We start from the raw sequence: 19,922 nt of genomic DNA, 5'->3' as shown, positions 1-19,922 counted from the left end.
AGCTGAAAGTCCGTATTGCCCAGCAACAGCCCCGAAACCTGAAGGATCTGGAGAAGGTCTGTATGGAGGAGTGGGCCAAAATCCCTGCTGCAGTGTGTGCAAACCTGGTCAAGAACTACAGGAAACGTATGATCTCTGTAATTGCAAACAAAGGTTTCTGTACCAACTATTAAGTTCTGCTTTTCTGATGTATCAAATACTTATGTCATGCAATAAAATGCAAATTAATTACTTAAAAATCATACAATGTGATTTTCTGGATTTTCTCTCACAGTTGAAGTGTACCTATGATAAAAATTGCAGACCTCTACATGCTTTGTAAGTAGGAAAACCTGCAAAATCGGCAGTGTATCAAATACTTGTTCTCCCCACTGTATATATTTGAAGAACGTAACATATCATACAAAATGGATGACGTGGTACACAATTTGATGACATAGTACACAGAAAACAGGGACCACTTTTGGCTCGTGAGCACCACTTTCAAAACTGCTAGCTGAAATTATACAAAAGCCTCAGAGTGCATCTTTAAGAAACATTCAAATTAGTACCCAAATGAGCTTCAGGGACCTGTGGGAACCTGCTGTAAATTCATGTTGGCCTGGACCACTTTTATTACAATATGTAAAATAATATTTTCAATTTACTTATGGCATGTAATTTTGATAGATAGGTTTATGTATGAAATATATTGTTTACATGAGTTTACAATTCCATATACTATTACTCTTCGTGATTATGCAAGGGGTATTTTTATATTTTTCATTATTTGTACAGTCATTCTTTATGAGTCTGTTTCTTGTGTTACCGTATTAGGCCCCCATCCCAATTCAGAGGGCAGAAGAACCCACCATTCCAGCCCAAACAGAGACAGAGGGGTGCGAGGCCATTCGTCCTAAACAGAGCGGTATTTTGTTATTTTTCTATTTTTAACACTTACACACAACCTATAGTAGGCCATGCTATGCTATTCAGAGGAAATAATCTACAGTGCCTTCGGAAAGTATTCAGACTCCTTGACTTTTTCCACATTTTGTTACATTACAGCCTTATCCTAAAATTGATTAAATAAAACAATTTCCTCAGCACTCTACACAAAATACCCTATAATGACAAAGTGAATACAGTTTTAATTTTTTTTTTGCAAATGTATTAAAAACAAAAAACAGAAATACCTTATTTACATAAGTGTTCAGACCCTTTGCTATGAGACTTTCGAAATTGAGCTCAGGTGCATCCTGTTTCCATTGATTATCCTTGATGTTTCTACAACTTGATTGGAGTACTCCTGTGGTAAATTCAATGGATTGGACATGATTTGAAAGGCACACATCTGTCTATATAAGGTCCCACAGTTGACAGTGCATGTCAGAGCAAAAACCAAGCCATGAAGTCGAAGGAATTGTCCGTAGAGCTCCGAGACAGGATTGTGTTGATGCACAGATCTGTGGAAAGGTACCAACAAACTTCTACAGCATTGAAGGTCCCCAAGAACACAGTGGCCTCCATCATTCTTAAATGGAAGACATTTGGAACCACCAAGACTCTTCCCAGAGCTGTCCGCCCGGCCAGACTGAGCAATCTGGGGAGAAGGGCCTTGGTCAGGGAGGTGACCAAGATCCCGATGGTCACTCTGATAGAGCTCCAGAGTTCCTCTGTGGAGATGGGAGACCCTTCCAGAAGGACAACCATTTCTGCAGCACTCCACCAATTAGGCCTTAATGGTAGAGTTGCCAGACGGAAGCCACTCCTCAGTAAAAGGCACATGACAGCCCGCTTGGAGTTTTCCAAAAGGCACCTAAAGTACAGAGAGATCCTTGATGAAAACCTGCTCCAGAGCGCTCAAGACCCCAGACTGGGGAGAAGGTTTACCTTCCAACAGGACAACGACCCTAACCACACAGCCAAGACAATGCAGGAGTGGCTTCGAGACAAGTCTCTGAATGTCCTTGAGTGGCCCAGCCAGAGCTCGGACTTTAACCCGATCTAACATCTCTGGAGAGACCTTCAAAATAGCTGTGCAGCAACGCTCCCCATCCAACCTAACAGAGCTTGAGAGGATCTGCAGAGAAGAATGGGAGAAACTCCCCAAATACAGGTGTGCCAAGCTTGTAGGCTGTAATCACTGCCAAAGGTGCTTCAACAAAGTACTGAGTAAAGGGTCTGAATACTTACAGTACCAGTCAAAAGTTTAGACACACCTACTCATTCAAGGTTTTGTCTTTATTTTTACTACTTTCTACATTGTAAAATAATAGTGATAACATCAAAACTATGAAATAACACATATGGAATCATGTAGTAACCAAGAAAGTGTTCAACAAATCAGAATATATTTTAGATTCGTCAAAGTAGCTACCCTTTGACTTGATGACAGCTTTGCATACTCTTGGCATTCTCTCAACCAGCTTCATGAGGAATGCTTTCCCAACAGGCTTGAAGGAGTTCCCACATATGCCGAACACTTGTTGGCTGCTTTTCCTTCACTCTGCGGTCCAACTCATCCTAAACCATCTCAATTGGGTTGAGGTCGGTCGATTGTGGAGGCCAGGTCATCTGATGCAGCACTCCATCACTCTCCTTGGTCAAATAGCTCTTACACAGCCTGGAGGTGTGTTTTTGGTCAGTGTCTTGTTGAAAAACAAATGATAGTCACACTAAGCACAAACCAGATGGGATGGTGAATCGCTGTGGTAGCCATTCTGGTTAAGTGTGCCTTCAATCCTAAATAAATCACTGTCAGTGTCACCAGCAAAGCTCCCCCACACCATCACACCTCCTCCTCCATGCTTCATGGTAGAAATCACACATGCGGAGATCATCCGTTCACCTACTCTACGTTTCACAAAGACATTGCGGTTGGAACCAAAAATCTCTAATTTGGACTCATCAGTCCGAAGGACAGATTTCCACCGGTCTAATGTCCATTGCTCGTGTTTCTTGGCCCAAGCAAGTTTCTTCTTCTTATTGGTGTCCTTTAGTAGTTGTTTCTTTGCAGCAATTCGACCACGAAGGCCTGATTCACACAGTCTCCTCTGAACAGTTGATGTTGAGATGTGTATGTTACTTGAACTCTGTGAAGCATTTATTTGCGCCACAATCTGAGGTGCAGTAAACTCTAATGAACTTATCCTCATGAGAGCCAGTTTCATTGTAGCGCTTGAGGGTTTTTTGCGACTGCACTTGAAGAAACTTTCAAAGTTCTTGACATTTTCTGGATTGACTGACTTTCATGTCCTAAAGTAATGATGGACTATTATTTCTCTTTGCTTATTTGAGCTGTTCTTGTCATAATATCGACTTGGTCTTTTACCAAATAGGGCTATCTTCTGTATACCACCTCTACCTTGTCACAACACAACTGATTGACTTAAACGCATTAAGAAGAATAGAAATTCCACAAATTAACTTTTAACAAGGCACACCTGTTAATTGAAATGCATTCCAGGTGATTACATCATGAAGCTGGTTGAGAGAATGCCAATAGTGTGCAATGCTGTCATCAAGGCAAAGGGTGGCTACTTTGAAGAATGTCAAATATAAAATATATTTTGATTTGTTTAACACATTTTTGGTTACTACATGATTCCATATGTGTTATTTCATAGTTTTCATGACTTCAGTATTATTCTACAATGTAGAAAATAGTCAAAATAAACAAAATCCCTGGAATGAGTAGGTGTGTTCAAACTTTTGACTGGTAATGTAACAAAACGTGGAGAAAGTCAATACTTTCCGTAGGCACTGTATCACTGCACTTACAGTAATAGAGACATGCAAACAGAGGTAATTTACAGCACGAGGAAAAGAAGGCATTTTACTGGGTACTGTTCAGTTAATGCTTTTTTCTTATGGTTTACAATAAATGCTCTTCGTACGATGTCTAATACCTACTAATTAATCTTAATGAATACACAGAATTATAGAAAAATAAACAATTAAATGTTCATTTTTCCGGTACCTTCTCCATTTCCTGGAGCAAATGGAAAAATGTATAAGTACCAAAAGGTTAGAAGGTGAGATGACGTAACTGTGGTTGCTTGTGACAAATAAACAATTTTATATTGGCAGTATTGCTCATCGTCATCTGCTCTCATATAGCTGGAGAAAGGCGTCCTCTAGTGGTTCTACCTTGACAGTGTCACTTCCCAACTGCAAAACCAATCCAGAGCCCACATACAGTAGTACAAACTGCAACCCTGCTTTACTGAAATGCCTTTGTGGTTTCTGTACAAAACAAAGGTTTACTTGTAATTAATATTGATTCAGATAGTCTACAAAAGCTAATCCTTATCTGTCCTGTGTCTTTACCTGATGTCTCTCAGGACCAAGGTTAAGGAGGCCACAGTAATGGACTGATTCAGTCCATCAGGGGCAGGGGGTGGGATGTCCCTCCAGGCTAAAGGCATCCCTCTCAGATTTAACTTCAAAGCCACTATAAATCAGGTGATATGCCATTACCTGTATTTAGAACATTTACTACCACAACACCTGCTCGTCAAACATTTTATTCCAAAATCATGGGCATTAATATGTAGTTGGGCCCCCCTTTGTTGCTATAACAGCCCCCACTCTTCTGGGAAGGCATTCCACTAGATGCTGGAACATTGCTGCAGGGACTTGATTCCATTCAGCCACAAGAGCATTAGCGAAGTCGGGCACTGATGTTGGGTGATTAGGTCTAGTTCGCAGTCGGCGTTCCAATTCATCCCAAAGGTGCTCTATGGGGTTGAGGTCAGGGCTCTGTGCAGGCCAGTCAAGTTCTTCCACATCGATCTGGATAGACCATTTCTGTATGGACCTCGGTTTGTGCTCGGGGGCATTGTCATGCTGAAACGGGAAAGGGCCTTCCCCAAACTGTTACCACAAAGTTGTAAGTACAGAATCGTCTAGAATGTCATTGTATGCTCTAGCATTAAGATTTCCCTTCACTGGAACTAAGGGGCCTAACCTGAACCATGAAAAACAACCCCAGACCATTATTCCTCCTCTACCATTCTTTTAAGTTGGCACTATGCATTCTGACAGGTAGCGTTCTCCTGGCATCTACCAACCCCAGATTCATCCGTCGGACTGCCAGATGGTGAATCGTGATTCATCACTCTAGATAACACGTTTCCACTGCTTGAGAGTCCAATGGTGGCAAGCTTTACACCACTCCAGCCGACGCTTGCCATTGCGCATGGTGATCTTAGGCTTGTGTGCGTGCGGCTGCTCGGCCATGGAAACTAATTTCATGAAGCTCCTATTGTGCTGATGTTGCTTCCAGAGGCGGTTTGGAACTCGGTAATGAGTGTTGCAACTGAGGACAGACGTGCTACGCACTTCCGAACTCGGTGGTCCCATTCTGTGAGCTTGTGTGGCCTACCACTTTGCGGCTGAGCTGTTGTTGCTCCTAGATGTTTCCACTTTACAATAACAGCACTTACAGTTGACCGGGGCAGCTCTAGCACGGCAGAAATTTGAGGAACTGACTTGTTAGAACGGTGGCATCCTATGACGGTGCCATGTTGGAAGTCACTGAGCTCTTCAGTACAGGCTATTCTACTGCCAATGTTTGTCTATGGAGATTTCATGGCTGTGTGCTCGATTTTATACACCTGTCAGCTACGAGTGTGGCTGAAATAGCCGAATACACAAATTTGAAGGGGTGTCCACATACTTTTGTTTCCTGGTTTTCAGACAGGAGTGACCCTCAATGATCGCTTCACTGGTATGAGGATCAGGGCAGGCCCAGGACAGGGTCCACAGAGGTGCAGTGGCGGGGAAGAGGCAGAGGCCGAGTAGGCCGGATTGTCATCCTGCAGTGATCACTGTTGAGGACCCTTGTGCTTTCTGTAGCCTATATCAAAAGCATCTCATTAATCACATTCTTAACCCTTCCGATAGGCTTACATTTAACACTTTAAAAACTCAACATCATTGAAAATAGTCTTCAGTGTTCCACCACTAGTCAATTTAAAAATGTTTGCTTTCTCTTTACAGATTTACTGAACATCAACTTGTTTGACTGTAATCTTAAAGCACTAACGCAGTTACTGTACATGCGAAGAAATTCGGCTTGTCACCAAAAGCACTCACAAACCTTTACAGATGCACAATCGAGAGCATCCTGTCGGGCTGTATCACCGCCTGGTACGGCAACTGCTCCACCCACAACCGTAAGGCTCTCCAGAGGGTAGTGAGGTCTGCACAACGCATCACCGGGGGCAGACTACCTGCCCTCCAGGACACCTACATCACCCGATGTCACAGGAAGGCCATAAAGATCATCAAGGACAACAACCACCCGAGCCACTGCCTGTTCACCCCGCTATCATCCAGAAGGCGAGGTCAGTCCAGGTGCACCAAAGCAGGGACCGAGAGACTGAAAAACAGCTTCTATCTCAAGGCCATCAGACTGTTAAACAGCCACCACTAACATTGAGTGGCTGCTGCCAACATACTGACTCAACTCCAGCCACTTTAATAATGGAAAAATGTATGTAAAAAATGTATCACTAGCCACTTTATAAAATGCCACTTAATATAATGTTTACATACCCTACATTACTCATCTCATATGTATATACTGTACTCTATACCATCTACTGCATCTTGCCATCTTTATGTAATACATGTATCACTAGCCACTTTAAACAATGCCACTTCTATATGTTTACATACCCTACATTACTCATCTCATATGTATATACTGTACTCAATACCATCTACTGCATCTTGCCTATGCCGTTCTGTACCATCACTCATTCATATATTTGTATGTACATATTCTTCATCCCTTTACACAATGTGTGTATAAGGTAGTTGTTGTGAATTGTTAGGTTAGATTACTCGTTGGTTATTACTGCATTGTCGGAACTAGAAGGACAAGCATTTCGCTACACTCGCATTAACATCTGCTAACCATGTGTATGTGACAAATAAAATTTGATTTGATTTGATTTGGCTTTCTCATAAAGGTACATAAGTACATGAGTCTGAAAGTGTCAAAAAGGCAAGTCCTCAAATAGTCCAGTAGTCAAAGTTCAATGAAGTACCCAAAGATGTAGGATGTTGCCACTCTATCTTGATGTTGGTTTTAGTATGTATGGCACAGATATTCATTACATTTCTTGGCTGTTTTAATAATCAGTTATATGGAAACCCGCAAAAGCATTTTGCAGAGCAGTTAGGCCCATCACCTGAATTAGATTTGGCATGTCAGAGAATTTATGTGGCCGTGTTTACAAACGTTTTTGACCTCTGAAGAACTCAATTAATATTAGAACTCAAAATGACAAGTGATAAAGAAGAGCTGAAGTTACAGGCTACACCTATGTTCACACTCTTCATAAAGACCCTAGGCACACATGTTATTTTGGGAAATATCATGTGAGGTTTGGACAGTGACCTGAGCCTGTTACCCAAAGTATTTATAGCACTGGTCTATGCAGCTGCATGTATATGTAGGCAATATTACATGATGTTTATAGCAACTGCTCTGGAAATCTACTGATAAAATGTCAAATATTGATTTTAATGAGACTATTACTCATATGTTGTAAATTGGTGTAAATTAATTACGAAATATACAAAGGAACGTAGTAGAATTAAATGTTTTATTTATTTGGTAATCAATACATTTGCATTACCTGTACCTACACGTACAGATGTATTGGGTAAAGATAAATTGTATTAAATGAAATTAGAAAGATTATGTAGCTAAATCACATTGCATGCATATTATGATATAATGATTTTATTATAGCCTTGGCCTACTTTTATGAACGCCTTCTGAAAGAGCTGACAAACTGAAGTCATCTTTCTGGGGTTTTTATTGGTCAGAGGGTGTAGTGACATCAGTTTTTCTCTATGTCCAATTTTGTCGTATTCAAAATGGTGGAGCAATAACAAACGCATTGTAAATTTCTACGGTAAGGAATTTGCAACTTTTAGTCTTAATGATTCATACTCATTGCGATGTAGATCATTCAAACCAATCATCTATTTTATTAACTACATATTTGTCTTGCAGTAAGTTAGAAATGATCGCCGTAGCAAAGCTGCACCAGATCACACACAGCAAGCAAGCGAGATTTGGCCTAGCTAGTTAGTAAACGTTAGCCACACAGTGATTGTATGGGAGGAGGGGAGGGGGGTTGGCTGGTAGGCAGGCAGGCAGGCAGGGCTCGTGTATGATCAACTGAGCTAACTAGTTTTTTGAAGAGTAATGGAGGAAATGATAGCTGGCTAGATATTAATAAGCAAGGTTAGGTTCGTATCTGGCGACAGAAATGTGCAGGTATGTCACAGTCAACAAATATGATGACATGTCTAGCTAGCTAATGTTGGTTGGCCATAGCTCGCAGTAGTTAGATAGTTACAGAACTTTCCTAACTACTGTTATTTGTTCAGATTCATGCATCTGCAGTTGTAATAAGTTTGCATGCAATTGCATTCATTACACAACACGCTTTTGCAGAGCTGTAGTTGAAAAAAAATAGAAGTGTGTGAAGAGACAGAGTAGGGTGCATTTTATTAGACTCCATTTCTCCAATATGACACACTGTATTTTTTTGTATAAGTATCAGCATGGCAGACAAAAATGGCAAGAAAGGGAAACCTGTAGGCGTGAAGAGAACATTGACCAAGAGAGAACAAGAAGATCTGAAGAAAAAGGTAAGAGATTTGACCATTTTATAGATAGGCCTACACTTTGTTGCAGATGGCTATGATTTTCGATTTTAAAACAATCCCTTTTCCAGGAAGAAGAAAAAGCAGCTGAAGTTTTTGAAGAGTTTTTAGCATGTTTTGACAGTAACGACAAAAGTGGAGTGAAGACTTTTGTCCGTGGGGGTATCGTCAATGCAACTAAAGGTGAGTGAAACATCCTGGCTAATCCAACTTTGGTTGGGTCTGTGTTGCGAACACTATTTTTCATTGTTTTAATATCTACACAGTTACAATTTCTATTTGTTTTTTGTTTTTTTGCAGAAGAGGAAGCAGCAGAGGTTAAAAAGAGCAAGCTTTACCGACCAATCACCAAGTTTACTTCAGTGTCCCAGAACATCTCACCGGCACACTCTTCTGAAATCAGAAGGCCTGTGAGTATCCATGTGAATCACTTACTGTGTATACAGAATTATACATTATTTTGTCCCCTTTATATGTTTGTCTGGTCCACAGATTGTTAAAAAGAAGACGGAAGAGAAGAAGAAGAGCAACCTTGAACTTTTTAAAGAGGAGCTAAAGCAGTATGTTTTTGACACGTCGTAGTAATTCATGTTCTTTCATTATTTTACCAATTTGTTGTTTATTTTTGTGTGTAAATAATTCTGTTCTCCTAGAATACAGGAGGAACGTGAAGAAAGGTACAAAAGAAAGACAAATGAGCCTGGAGGAGGATATGGAGACTTGGACATACCACTAACGCGACGATCAAGTAAGAGCCAAGTCTGTCCCTTGCAGTGGAATAAGAATGGTTTACTACAATAAGCCTTTGTCCAAATCAAAGATGAACCCTCTGTAGCTTTTACATGTTTAGCTACATATGAACGTCTCCCTCCAGTATTTGATGATGACCCAGCCATACCGAACACAACCAACCTGTACATTGGCTGCATTAGCCCCAAGGTAAAGAAACTATCTGCTTGAGACGTTTTGACAGGAGATAAAGATTCACAATATAGCCAGCTCTTCGTTTGTTTGGGACAAATTCAACTAACTTAAATGCTGACAGAATTTTTGTGAAACTTTGCTGATATGATACTTCTAATGTGTCAGATGAATGAAGAAATGCTTTGCAAAGAGTTTGGCAAGTATGGTCCCCTGGCGAGTGTGAAGATCATGTGGCCCCGTAGTGACGAGGAACGCACAAGGGTCACAAATAGAGGCTTTGTGGCCTTCATGACCAGGAAAGATGCAGAGAGGGCCTTGGCTGCTCTAGACGGTGAGTCAATCTGTGATGAGGGAATATTGCATTCTGTTCAGTAAACAATAGCAGATGATAAATGCCCTGCTCCGTGTTCCATTAACCTTGTAGGATCATTGCTCCTTTTTGCTGCAGGTAAAACGGTTATGGGTTTTGAAATGAAGCTGGGATGGGGGAAAGCTGTTCGCATCCCTCCCCAGCCACTCTATACACCCATAGGGGTACTTAAAATGTCCACACCCCCACCCCCCTCCGGCCTGCCCTTCAACGCTCAGCCCAGAGACCGCTTTCGCAATGACTTTACCAAGCCATGGGGCAGGTCCAAGGAGGAGTTTGACAAGGTAGGTTGGCCCTTTTTTTTTTTTTTTTTTTTTTGTGTAGGGCAGGACTCTCCAACCCTGTTCCTGGAGAGCTACCATCCTGTAGGTTTTCGCTCCAACCCTAATTTAACGCACCTTTCTAATAATTAGCTGGTTGATAAGCTGAACCAGGTTAGTTACAACTGTGGTTGGAGCGAAAACCTACGGAAGGGTAGCTCTCCAGGAACAGGGTGAGGAGACCCCTGCTATAGTGTGTGTGCATGGTTCTGTCAAGTTGTTTAAATAATTGTTTTACTTTGTTTTAAACTACAGTTAATTTGCCAATTTTAGGTGTGTGTAGTAGATATTCTATGCAGGTTGATACATTTATCATAGGCTCAATCAACTGGACATTGCTTAGAATTTGATCAAGAATTCAGAATGGCATTTTATGCACAAAACAAAAGGGATGTGATGGTCATGTTCTGAAATAGCAGTTCCGAGTTCCCTTTTTTTAAATCCAGTTGGTTTGTCCTGTGGTGCGTGTATAGACATGTTATGAATCTATTCCTTAGACTAGTAGTGTCTTAGTTTTAGGATATGTTCTAAGGCTGGGGAATTTGACCCAGATGGAGTTATGAGGTAGTTACAGAACCATATGTAATTAAAATGTTACTGTAAAAGTAAGAGGGTGGGGGTATTCTATAGATAATGTACTTTTAACGACAGTGTACCTGTCTCTCGAATGTGGGAACTTTTCCCCTCGTTAAAATAAAGTATAGCTGTTACTGCTGTCCTCAGTTGATATGCTGTATGTATCCTGCAGTGTTTCATCTGTGTATATATACTCACTTTTTTTATATCTTCACTATTTGATTTGACTTCACGAACAGACTCTGTCCGAAGCTGTAGTCAAAGTGGTTATCCCAACAGAAAGGTACACTCTCTCTATCCATTCTTACTACTACGACTGACCAGACATTCTCACAGACAGAACCGTGTTAGAGGACAGAGGCCCTGCCCTGGTATACTGTTCTTGTGTACGTACGTGACAGACAGGAAGCCCCAGTCCTAAGTGCTACGTCTGTATGTACATGACTTATGGGAGAGGACAGCTGAGAACATAACTGTCTCATAGTTTGTAGTAATGTTCAGGGAATTGGTAACCCCTGCTGCTTAAGACTGGAGGCCCTATATCTAACTAGTAGGAGGGCCATGGGCCTCAGTTGAACATGGTTGAAGTGAATCATTGGCCTAGTAAGCAAAGCCCATAGTTTATCACAGTTTATTCATTCATGTCATCCTCATTAGATTAGTAAATGTCACCATTGTAATCCCCTGTCAGGAAAATGGATTGTTAGACTTAAGTGATTGTTGGAGTCAATTATATCCATTGAAACATACTGGTACTAGCTTCAGTGGCAACCTTTGTTCTTCCTACCTGTGTTGGCTGAGACACTGCAGACAGATGCAGCTAGAAAGCAAATGCATTTTAGATTAAAATCAGTAGTAGCTAATAGTAGTATAATGTTGTCACTTTCATGTATATATAGTCCCTATTTTTTCATTTAGACACACTTACTGCTTCATTTCGACACATAATACTAGACACATGACAGAAAGACTAGTTCTGATGTAACTACACAGTAGGGACAGACCGTCTCCCCCACTCACTCGTGTGTGCAGACCAACACACATCACACAACATATCCTCAACGTTGCTGTGATAAATGATTGCAGAGGGACAAATGTTCTAGAAGAGAGACAGAGAGAGGTTAAGGGGCTTGGGGCCAGTGTTCAGTGAGAGCTTTGACATGGCCACTGGTCTGGATGAGGGGGGACAAGTCACAGTGTCTGGTCTCATCCCCTCTCCTTTTACTCCACAGGAATCTGTTAGGCCTCATCCACAGGATGATAGAGTTTGTGGTGCGTGAGGGACCCATGTTTGAAGCCATCATTATGAGCAAAGAGAAGAACAATCCTGACTTGAGGTGATCTACCATTGCTGAGCTCTCCCTTTCCCTCTAGTCATACCACTGGTCTAAAGATGTCTTTTTAAACTCATTTTGAAACTGTTTTTATTCATGATTTCAGGTTTCTCTTTGACAACAAAAGCCAAGAGCATGTGTACTACTGCTGGAAACTCTACTCCATTCTCCAGGTAAGTCATGATCTGTCCTGGCTACAGCCCTATGACCATGAGGCCATCTCAAATCAAGTGTTATTTGTCACATGCGCTGAATACAACTGGTGTACTTGACCATGAAATGCTTTCTTACGAGCTCTTCCCAACAATGCAGAGTTAAAAAAAAAAAATACAAATAGTAACACAATTGGAATAACAAACAAGCATGAAGCTATATACAGGGAGTATCAGTACCAGACCAATGTGCAGAGGTATTTGAGGTAGACATGTACATGAAGGCAGGTTAAAGTGACTAGGCATCAGGAGAGATAATAAGGTATTTGAGGTAGACATGTACATGAAGGCAGGTTAAAGTGACTAGGCATCAGGAGAGATAATAATAGAAGTGAAATAAAGAACAGTACACACTACACCTCTGCTGCGCCTCATCCATGTCCCTCTCCCTCCATCCCCAGGGCGAGCCCCCCAGTGAGTGGAGGACGGCAGACTTCCGGATGTTCCGTGGGGGCTCCATCTGGAGGCCGCCCCTCCTAAACCCCTACCTCCATGGAGATGAGGAGGCGGGAGAGGAAGAGGAGTCTCCCTCCCTGGAGGAGGAGCTGCTGAAAAAGGGCCAGCTGAAGACAGAGTGAGTGTTGCTGTACATACAGGGCAGAGAGGGAGGTTCTGAGGCAGACTGAAGATGAAAGCATTCTCTCATGGATCTGACGTGTTACTGGAAAAACTGACTTTGGAATATGGACATTCTCAGGATAACAATGAATGCGTGTTTTTATTCCAGGCACAGGGAGAGACTAGAGATGCTGCTGAGAGGACTCACCCCTCGTAGGGAGGACATTGGTGATGCTATGCTGTTCTGTCTGGAGAGAGCCGAGGCAGCGGAGGAGGTGGTGGGGTCCATCGCAGAGTCCCTGTCCCTCCTTCAGACACCACTGCAGAAAAAGGTCCCTTATCCTATGACAGTCTTACACGATCAAGCACATTCACATGGCATATAGTATATAGAAAACATGTATTATCAACGATCCCTGGAGAAATTAGGGTTAAGTGACTTGCTCAAGGCACATCGACAGATTTTTCACCTTGTCGGTTACTGAACCAACTCTAACCACTAGGTTACCTGCCGCCCAGATTATTGCTCACAGTCATGTCTATCTTTATTTCCACAGATTGCCAGACTGTACCTTGTATCCGACATCTTGTACAACTCCTGTGCCAAAGTTGCCAATGCATCTTATTATCGCAAATAGTAAGAAAAGTATATTTTAAATAAGTCTGTCATTACATAATACACATGCTCAGTGGTCATACTGTGTCCTTCTAACGGTTTATTGTTTCTCTGTTCCTTCAGTTTTGAAGCAAAATTGCCCCAGATATTTGGTGACATTAGTGATGCATATCGAAACATACAAGCAAGACTACAAGCTGAACAGTTCAAGGTAACGAGTGAAGTTTAAAAAAAATGACAATGATTTATAATCAATCAATCAATCAATTTTATTTTATATAGCCCTTCGTACATCAGCTAATATCTCGAAGTGCTGTACAGACACCCAGCCTAAAACCCCAAACAGCTAGTAATGCAGGTGTAGAAGCACATAATGTTTTTCCATGCTTGTAATCTGTTATTGCCTTGGCCAGAACAAATACATTATCACTCACCCATATGTCTTCTGTCCTCAGCAAAAGATAATGGGCTGTTTCAGGGCCTGGGAAGACTGGGCCGTATACCCAGAGTCTTACCTGATCCAGCTGCAGAACATCTTCCTGGGTCTGATCAAGGCAGGAGAGGAGGTGATCGAGAGGGTAGAGGTGAGCTGGTTCTCAGGACCTGTCCTGGACAAGACCTGGAAAAGAGTTTTGATCAATGCCTATTTTACTGATGACACTGTTACATTCTCTGATAGTGTGTGTAAATATACAATTCAGCTAGAAGCAGAGCTGAATTTAGCAACATTGGTTTATATGGGCTGGGTATACCTCACCTCAGGTGTCGTCTCCAGACCTGGATGGAGCCCCGTTAGACGGAGCTCCACTGGACAACCTCGACGGCTCACCCCTGGCCTGGGACCCTGCCTCCCTGGATGGGGTGCCTGTTGATGACATCGACGGGGTTCCCCTGGGTGCACCCATGGAGGACATTGACGGAATGCCTTGTAAGTCAATCTGGCAGAATTTCTGTGAAAAATGGAAACCATGAAAGCGTTAAAAGATGTGGACTTGATGTAAGTTTGTGTTCTGCAGTGGATGACCTGGCCCACTCAAGAGTGGCTCTATCTAAATGGGAGAGGGTGGACGATGCTGACGCTCTCCCACAAGGTACTGTACTGTCAGCACTGTCAACTCAACAATCATATCTCTACTCCTAACCTACAGCTCACCCTGCCGCTTCCTCTTTCAGCTAACACTGAATCCAAATGGGACACTTTGGGAGAGCGAGACTTGGGGGATGACCTGAATGCCAGGTAAGAACCTGGTGCAGGCACTCTTTTCCCCATCACTGAAACCCAAAGCATCACAGAGTTTCTGTAATGTAGCATGTGCTGCTGTTGAGTGGTGTTTTCCAGCGCCAGTCCTCCAGTACCCCCAACAGTACACAGTTTTGTTGTAACCCTGGACAAAAAAAAAGGGCTTAATGATTAATTGACAAGTAGAATCAGGTGTGCTTGTATGGGGCCATAACACATATGTACTGTTGGGAGAACTGGAGTTGGGACATAGTGGCTCTTGCATTTTGTTAGAGATTAGTTGACTGGCAACAAATTGTTGCTACATTTGGGGGAAAGTTCATCGATTTTGTTTGGAACAAATCGTAGATTGCTTAGGGCTGACAAGATACAGGTACACTGCAGGCAAGGAGATTGAGTCTAAAACAAGTAACTTAACTTGGTGTGTCCCTAGATCAATCCCTTTCTGGAGACCTGATTGCTGCTAAAATTATTTCTAAAATGGCAAACAAATGTAAATGTTTATATGATATTGGATATTTTAACATCAAAGTTAAGAAACTGCTTGTGTCATGTTGATTATGCTGCTCTGCTTGGTATAGTGGGCTATCAAAAAATCTGAAAGAGAATGCAGGTCATGAAAAATAATGTTATCTGTTATATGCTGAATGTCCCCCCTAGGACACATAATGTTATCTGGTATATGCTGAATGTCCCCCCTAGGACCTACATAATGTTATCAGGTATATGCTGAATGTCCCCCCTAGGACCCACATAATGTTATCAGGTATATGCTGAATGTCCCCCCTAGGACCCACATAATGTTATCAGGTATATGCTGAATGTCCCCCCTAGGACCCACATAATGTTATCAGGTATATGCTGAATGTCCCCCCTAGGACCCACATAATGTTATCAGGTATATGCTGAATGTCCCCCCTAGGACCCACATAATGTTATCAGGTATATGCTGAATGTCCCCCCTAGGACCCACATAATGTTATCAGGTATATGCTGAATGTCCCCCCTAGGACCCACATAATGTTATCAGGTATATGCTGAATGTCCCCCCTAGGACCCACATAATGTTATCAGGTATATGCTGAATGTCCCCCCTAGGACCCACATAATGTTATCAGGTATATGCTGAATGTCCCCCCTAGGACCCACATAATGTTATCAGGTATATGCTGAATGTTCCCCCTAGGACCTACATAATGTTATCAGGTATATGCTGAATGTCCCCCCTAGGACCCACATAATGTTATCAGGTATATGCTGAATGTCCCCCCTAGGACCCACATAATGTTATCAGGTATATGCTGAATGTCCCCCCTAGGACCTACATAATGTTATCAGGTATATGCTGAATGTTCCCCCTAGGACCTACATAATGTTATCAGGTATATGCTGAATGTTCCCCCTAGGACCCACATAATGTTATCAGGTATATGCTGAATGTTCCCCCTAGGACCTACATAATGTTATCAGGTATATGCTGAATGTCCCCCCTAGGACCCACATAATGTTATCAGGTATATGCTGAATGTTCCCCCTAGGACCCACATAATGTTATCAGGTATATGCTGAATGTTCCCCCTAGGACCTACATAATGTTATCAGGTATATGCTGAATGTCCCCCCTAGGACCCACATAATGTTATCAGGTATATGCTGAATGTCCCCCCTAGGACCCACATAATGTTATCAGGTATATGCTGAATGTCCACCCTAGGATCCACATAATGTTATCAGGTATATGCTGAATGTCCACCCTAGGATCCACATAGGGGTACAGGAGTTCCGGAGAGGTGGGCTTGTTGCCTATGGAGTCCAGAGTGGACCAACTTAATCATACGTTTGACATCTTAAATGATCGTGCCCCAGGTTACATGAAAAACCACATTGGTATGGTCTATAACCAACACAGTCACAATACCAGAGCTAGTATTATGTCTTGTAAAATCCCAAGAGTAAACAGTGCTGTGAGGAACACATTTTGCTATGGAATAGCCTCCCCCTTGGAGATCAAGAAAAAATAGCTTTAAAAAGCAGGCAAAGGTTTTCATTTGGACAAGGTTGTCTAAGTAAGAGAAATCACTCCACTGCCCCTTGTCCCTACTGCTGGTCAGGTGTATTTATTTGAAGGATCGGTATGACGTGAAATTAATATGGTTGATTAAGGTTAGGGAAAAGTGACACTTTAGGATGTCAATATACATGAATGAATGTTTTTACCATCGAGGTCCACTTTGGAAACAAGCATTTTAATTAATACTTTCGAGTGATATCCTCCAGGTCCACATTGTACATGTCTGTTACCCAAAATAAATTAAATTCCTCTTATCTCCCCCTGGTCCACAGTGCTAACATTAAGGGAGGAGATGGGAAGTCCGAGGGTGACAGCAGCGATGATGACAGCCCCTCCAAGTACGACAATGCTGACTTCAAGAGCTCCCTTAGCAGTTTTGAGATGTCCGAAAGCAAGAGGAGCCGGCTGAGAGAGCTGGAGGTAAGCACAGTCAACAATGCCTACTAGGACCAAGTAACACAGTACGTAACACACTGCAGCAGACCTTCAGACTCAGTCCATACCGGTTAACCAACTAATAATAATACATACAGGGCCTTCAGAAAGTATTTACACCCCTTCACGTATTCCACATTTTGTTGTTACAGCCTGAATTCAACATGTATTTGTTTTTCCTCATCCATCTACACACAAAATCAATCACATTTATTTATAAAGCCCTTTTTACAGCAGCAGATGTCATAGTGCTATACAGAAACCCAGCCTAAAACCCCAAACAATGCAGAAGCACGGTGGCTAGGAAAAACTCCCAAGAAAGGCAGGAACCTAGGAAGAAACCGGGCTCTGAGGGGTGGCCAGTCCTCTTCTGGCTGTGCCGGTTGGAAATAAGAGTACATGGCCATGTAAGGCCATAATGGAAAAGTGAACAAATTTATTGAAAATGAAATCTCATTCAAATAAGTATTCACACCACTGAGTCAGTACTTTGTAGAATCACCTTTGGCAGAGATTACAGTGAGTCTTTCTGAATTGTGCAACATTTACCCATTTATTTTCAAAAATCTTCAGGCTCTGTCAAATTGGTTGTTGATCATTACTAGACAACCATTTTCAGTTCTTGCCGTAGATTTTAGTCAAAACTAACTCCGCCACTGTCTTCTTGGTAAGCTACTCCAGTGTAGGACAGACATCTATTGGCAGAAAGCTTAAATTCTTGTTAATCTAACTGCACTGTCCAATTTACAGTAGCTATTGTTTGAGGAGTGCAATTTAACAGTTATTACCAAAACAAATTAGGCATATTTGATCAATTTTGACAGGAAATGCAATGGTTCATCGAATCAGTCAAACTTTGCACATACACTGCTGTCATCTAGTGGCCAAAATAATACATTACGGCCTTTCTCTTGCATTTCAAAGATGGTAGAAAAATAACGCTTTTTTTGTGTATTATCTTTTACCAGATGTGTGTTAGTTTCCTTTCAAATGGTACCAAGAATATGCATTTCCTTGCTTCAGGGCCTGAGCTACAGGCAGTTAGATTTGGGTATGTCATTTTGGGTGAAAATTGGAAAAGGGGCGGATCCTTGAGTTGAGTAAATTCTTAATTGTGGGTTAACGACAGATTTTTACCTTGTCAGCAAGGTAAAAAAAATGAAACACTATTGCACACAGAGTTCTTGTTATGCACATTTTTAACCCTGAACTTATTTAGGCTTGCCATAACAAAAGGGGTTGAATACTTGACAAGATATTTCAGCTTCTCATTAATTTGTAAAAAAGAAAGGTATTTTTGTAGGCTAGTGATAACAAAAAAATCATTTTTAAATTCAGGCTGTAACAATGTGGGAAAGGTAAAACCCGAGTACGCTTGGCAGTTTGTTTGATTTCCATTAATTTATGCAACAATTGGACCCACTGTCCAAACAGTATGAATGTATGTATCTTATATTTACTCAATGTGTCTCTGCTGCAGGTGAAGGTGATGAAGTTCCAGGATGAGCTGGAGTCTGGGAAGAAGCCCAGGAAGTCAGGGTTAAACATGCAGAAACAGGTGGCGCACTACAGGAACAAGCTGTTGCAAAAGGTGGGTTTCTAGTGTACTTTTTCATAAGCCCAGCAGTAAGGGAAACTGTCCAGATACCATGAAGTTGCAGGTTTAAATGTGACTTTAAAAGAAAACTTCACCGGTTGCAATGGCTCCACATGTTCTGTTTACCTCAGGAGTTTGATAAGGATGACAAGGAGAAGAGAGAGAGATCCATTCCGAAATCAAAAGAGCGATCAAAGAAGGATGAGCGGAGAGACAAGGCGGAGGAGACCAGTAAAGGACGGGACAAGGAGAAGAGTAAAAGGAGTCAAGACCGGGACAGGGGACGGAGTAGAGACACAGAGGAGCGGACACACAAATACAGAGGACATTCTCCTGCAAAGTAAGGCCTATGTGAAACCATTGTTCCATTTAATTTGTGTTCAGCATTCTATATTTGTGCTGACTCACCCCTATCCCACCCTTCCAACAGAATCAAGTCAAAGTCTCCCAAGAAGTCCAAGCGGTCCCGGTCGCCCTCGCCAGTCAGGAAGACGTGGAGGAGGTCTAGCTCCCGGTCGCCACACCGCTCCCACAAAAAGACTAAGAAGAGCAAACACTGATCCTGAGGCCTATGCCTCTCCCCCTGAAGCAGCCAGGCGGCTTTCATGGACTGCCCTGCTCCGCCACACGCTTCTTTCCCACAATGCCTCTGAACTGCCTCTGCAGACCAACTGACAGCTGTTTCCCTCTGCAGTGAAGATTTGGCCATTTTTTTGTAAGATGAACATTGTTTGTACAGTTCTGTTTTCCCGTCAGGTTGTTTTTAAACCCCATTCAGATTGCGACTAGTTCCTGAAACAATAAATCACTCTTGGCAATGTGTCTGTGTTGTCATCCATGCTCCAGGATGGGGAATGGATTACCTGAGGGTACCATGTCATTTAGCCTTTCTAAACAGCATTGGAAACTAATCTCATCTCCATGGAAAAAAAATAGAATAAGAGCACTTTATAAATGAAAATCATTATCCTTAAAGTGGTTCCATTTTATTTT

General features: G+C 42.0%; 1 protein-coding gene across 5 annotated transcripts; it reads left to right on the top strand.

The window, feature by feature from the left end:
* The first annotated feature begins 7,794 nt into the window (after nucleotides 1-7,794).
* On the top strand, nucleotides 7,795-19,751 carry LOC139552571 (U2 snRNP-associated SURP motif-containing protein-like). 5 transcript variants are annotated; one of them, XM_071364427.1, is made up of 24 exons: nucleotides 7,795-7,916; nucleotides 8,568-8,661; nucleotides 8,748-8,859; nucleotides 8,977-9,086; nucleotides 9,169-9,236; nucleotides 9,330-9,424; nucleotides 9,551-9,615; nucleotides 9,766-9,931; nucleotides 10,049-10,254; nucleotides 11,106-11,149; nucleotides 12,099-12,203; nucleotides 12,307-12,373; nucleotides 12,814-12,986; nucleotides 13,140-13,302; nucleotides 13,528-13,607; nucleotides 13,710-13,797; nucleotides 14,042-14,170; nucleotides 14,349-14,514; nucleotides 14,603-14,677; nucleotides 14,760-14,823; nucleotides 17,170-17,317; nucleotides 18,813-18,923; nucleotides 19,061-19,269; nucleotides 19,360-19,751. In XM_071364427.1, exons 2-24 carry the CDS (start codon nucleotides 8,575-8,577, stop codon nucleotides 19,487-19,489), a joined length of 2,661 nt encoding a protein of 886 aa, XP_071220528.1. In that variant the 5' UTR covers nucleotides 7,795-7,916; nucleotides 8,568-8,574; the 3' UTR covers nucleotides 19,490-19,751. The 5 variants fall into 5 exon arrangements, with proteins under 5 accessions (XP_071220528.1, XP_071220525.1, XP_071220526.1 ...); XM_071364424.1 differs by having other exon boundaries at nucleotides 9,512-9,615; XM_071364425.1 differs by having other exon boundaries at nucleotides 7,844-7,916; nucleotides 8,574-8,661; nucleotides 9,512-9,615.
* The last annotated feature ends 171 nt before the right edge of the window (nucleotides 19,752-19,922 follow it).

Source organism: Salvelinus alpinus, chromosome 24, assembly GCF_045679555.1.
Source record: "Salvelinus alpinus chromosome 24, SLU_Salpinus.1, whole genome shotgun sequence".
Taxonomy (NCBI): Eukaryota; Metazoa; Chordata; class Actinopteri; order Salmoniformes; family Salmonidae; genus Salvelinus; species Salvelinus alpinus.
The sequence above is the reverse complement of the archived record's forward strand: the minus strand, read 5'-3'. Positions and strand labels throughout refer to the sequence as shown.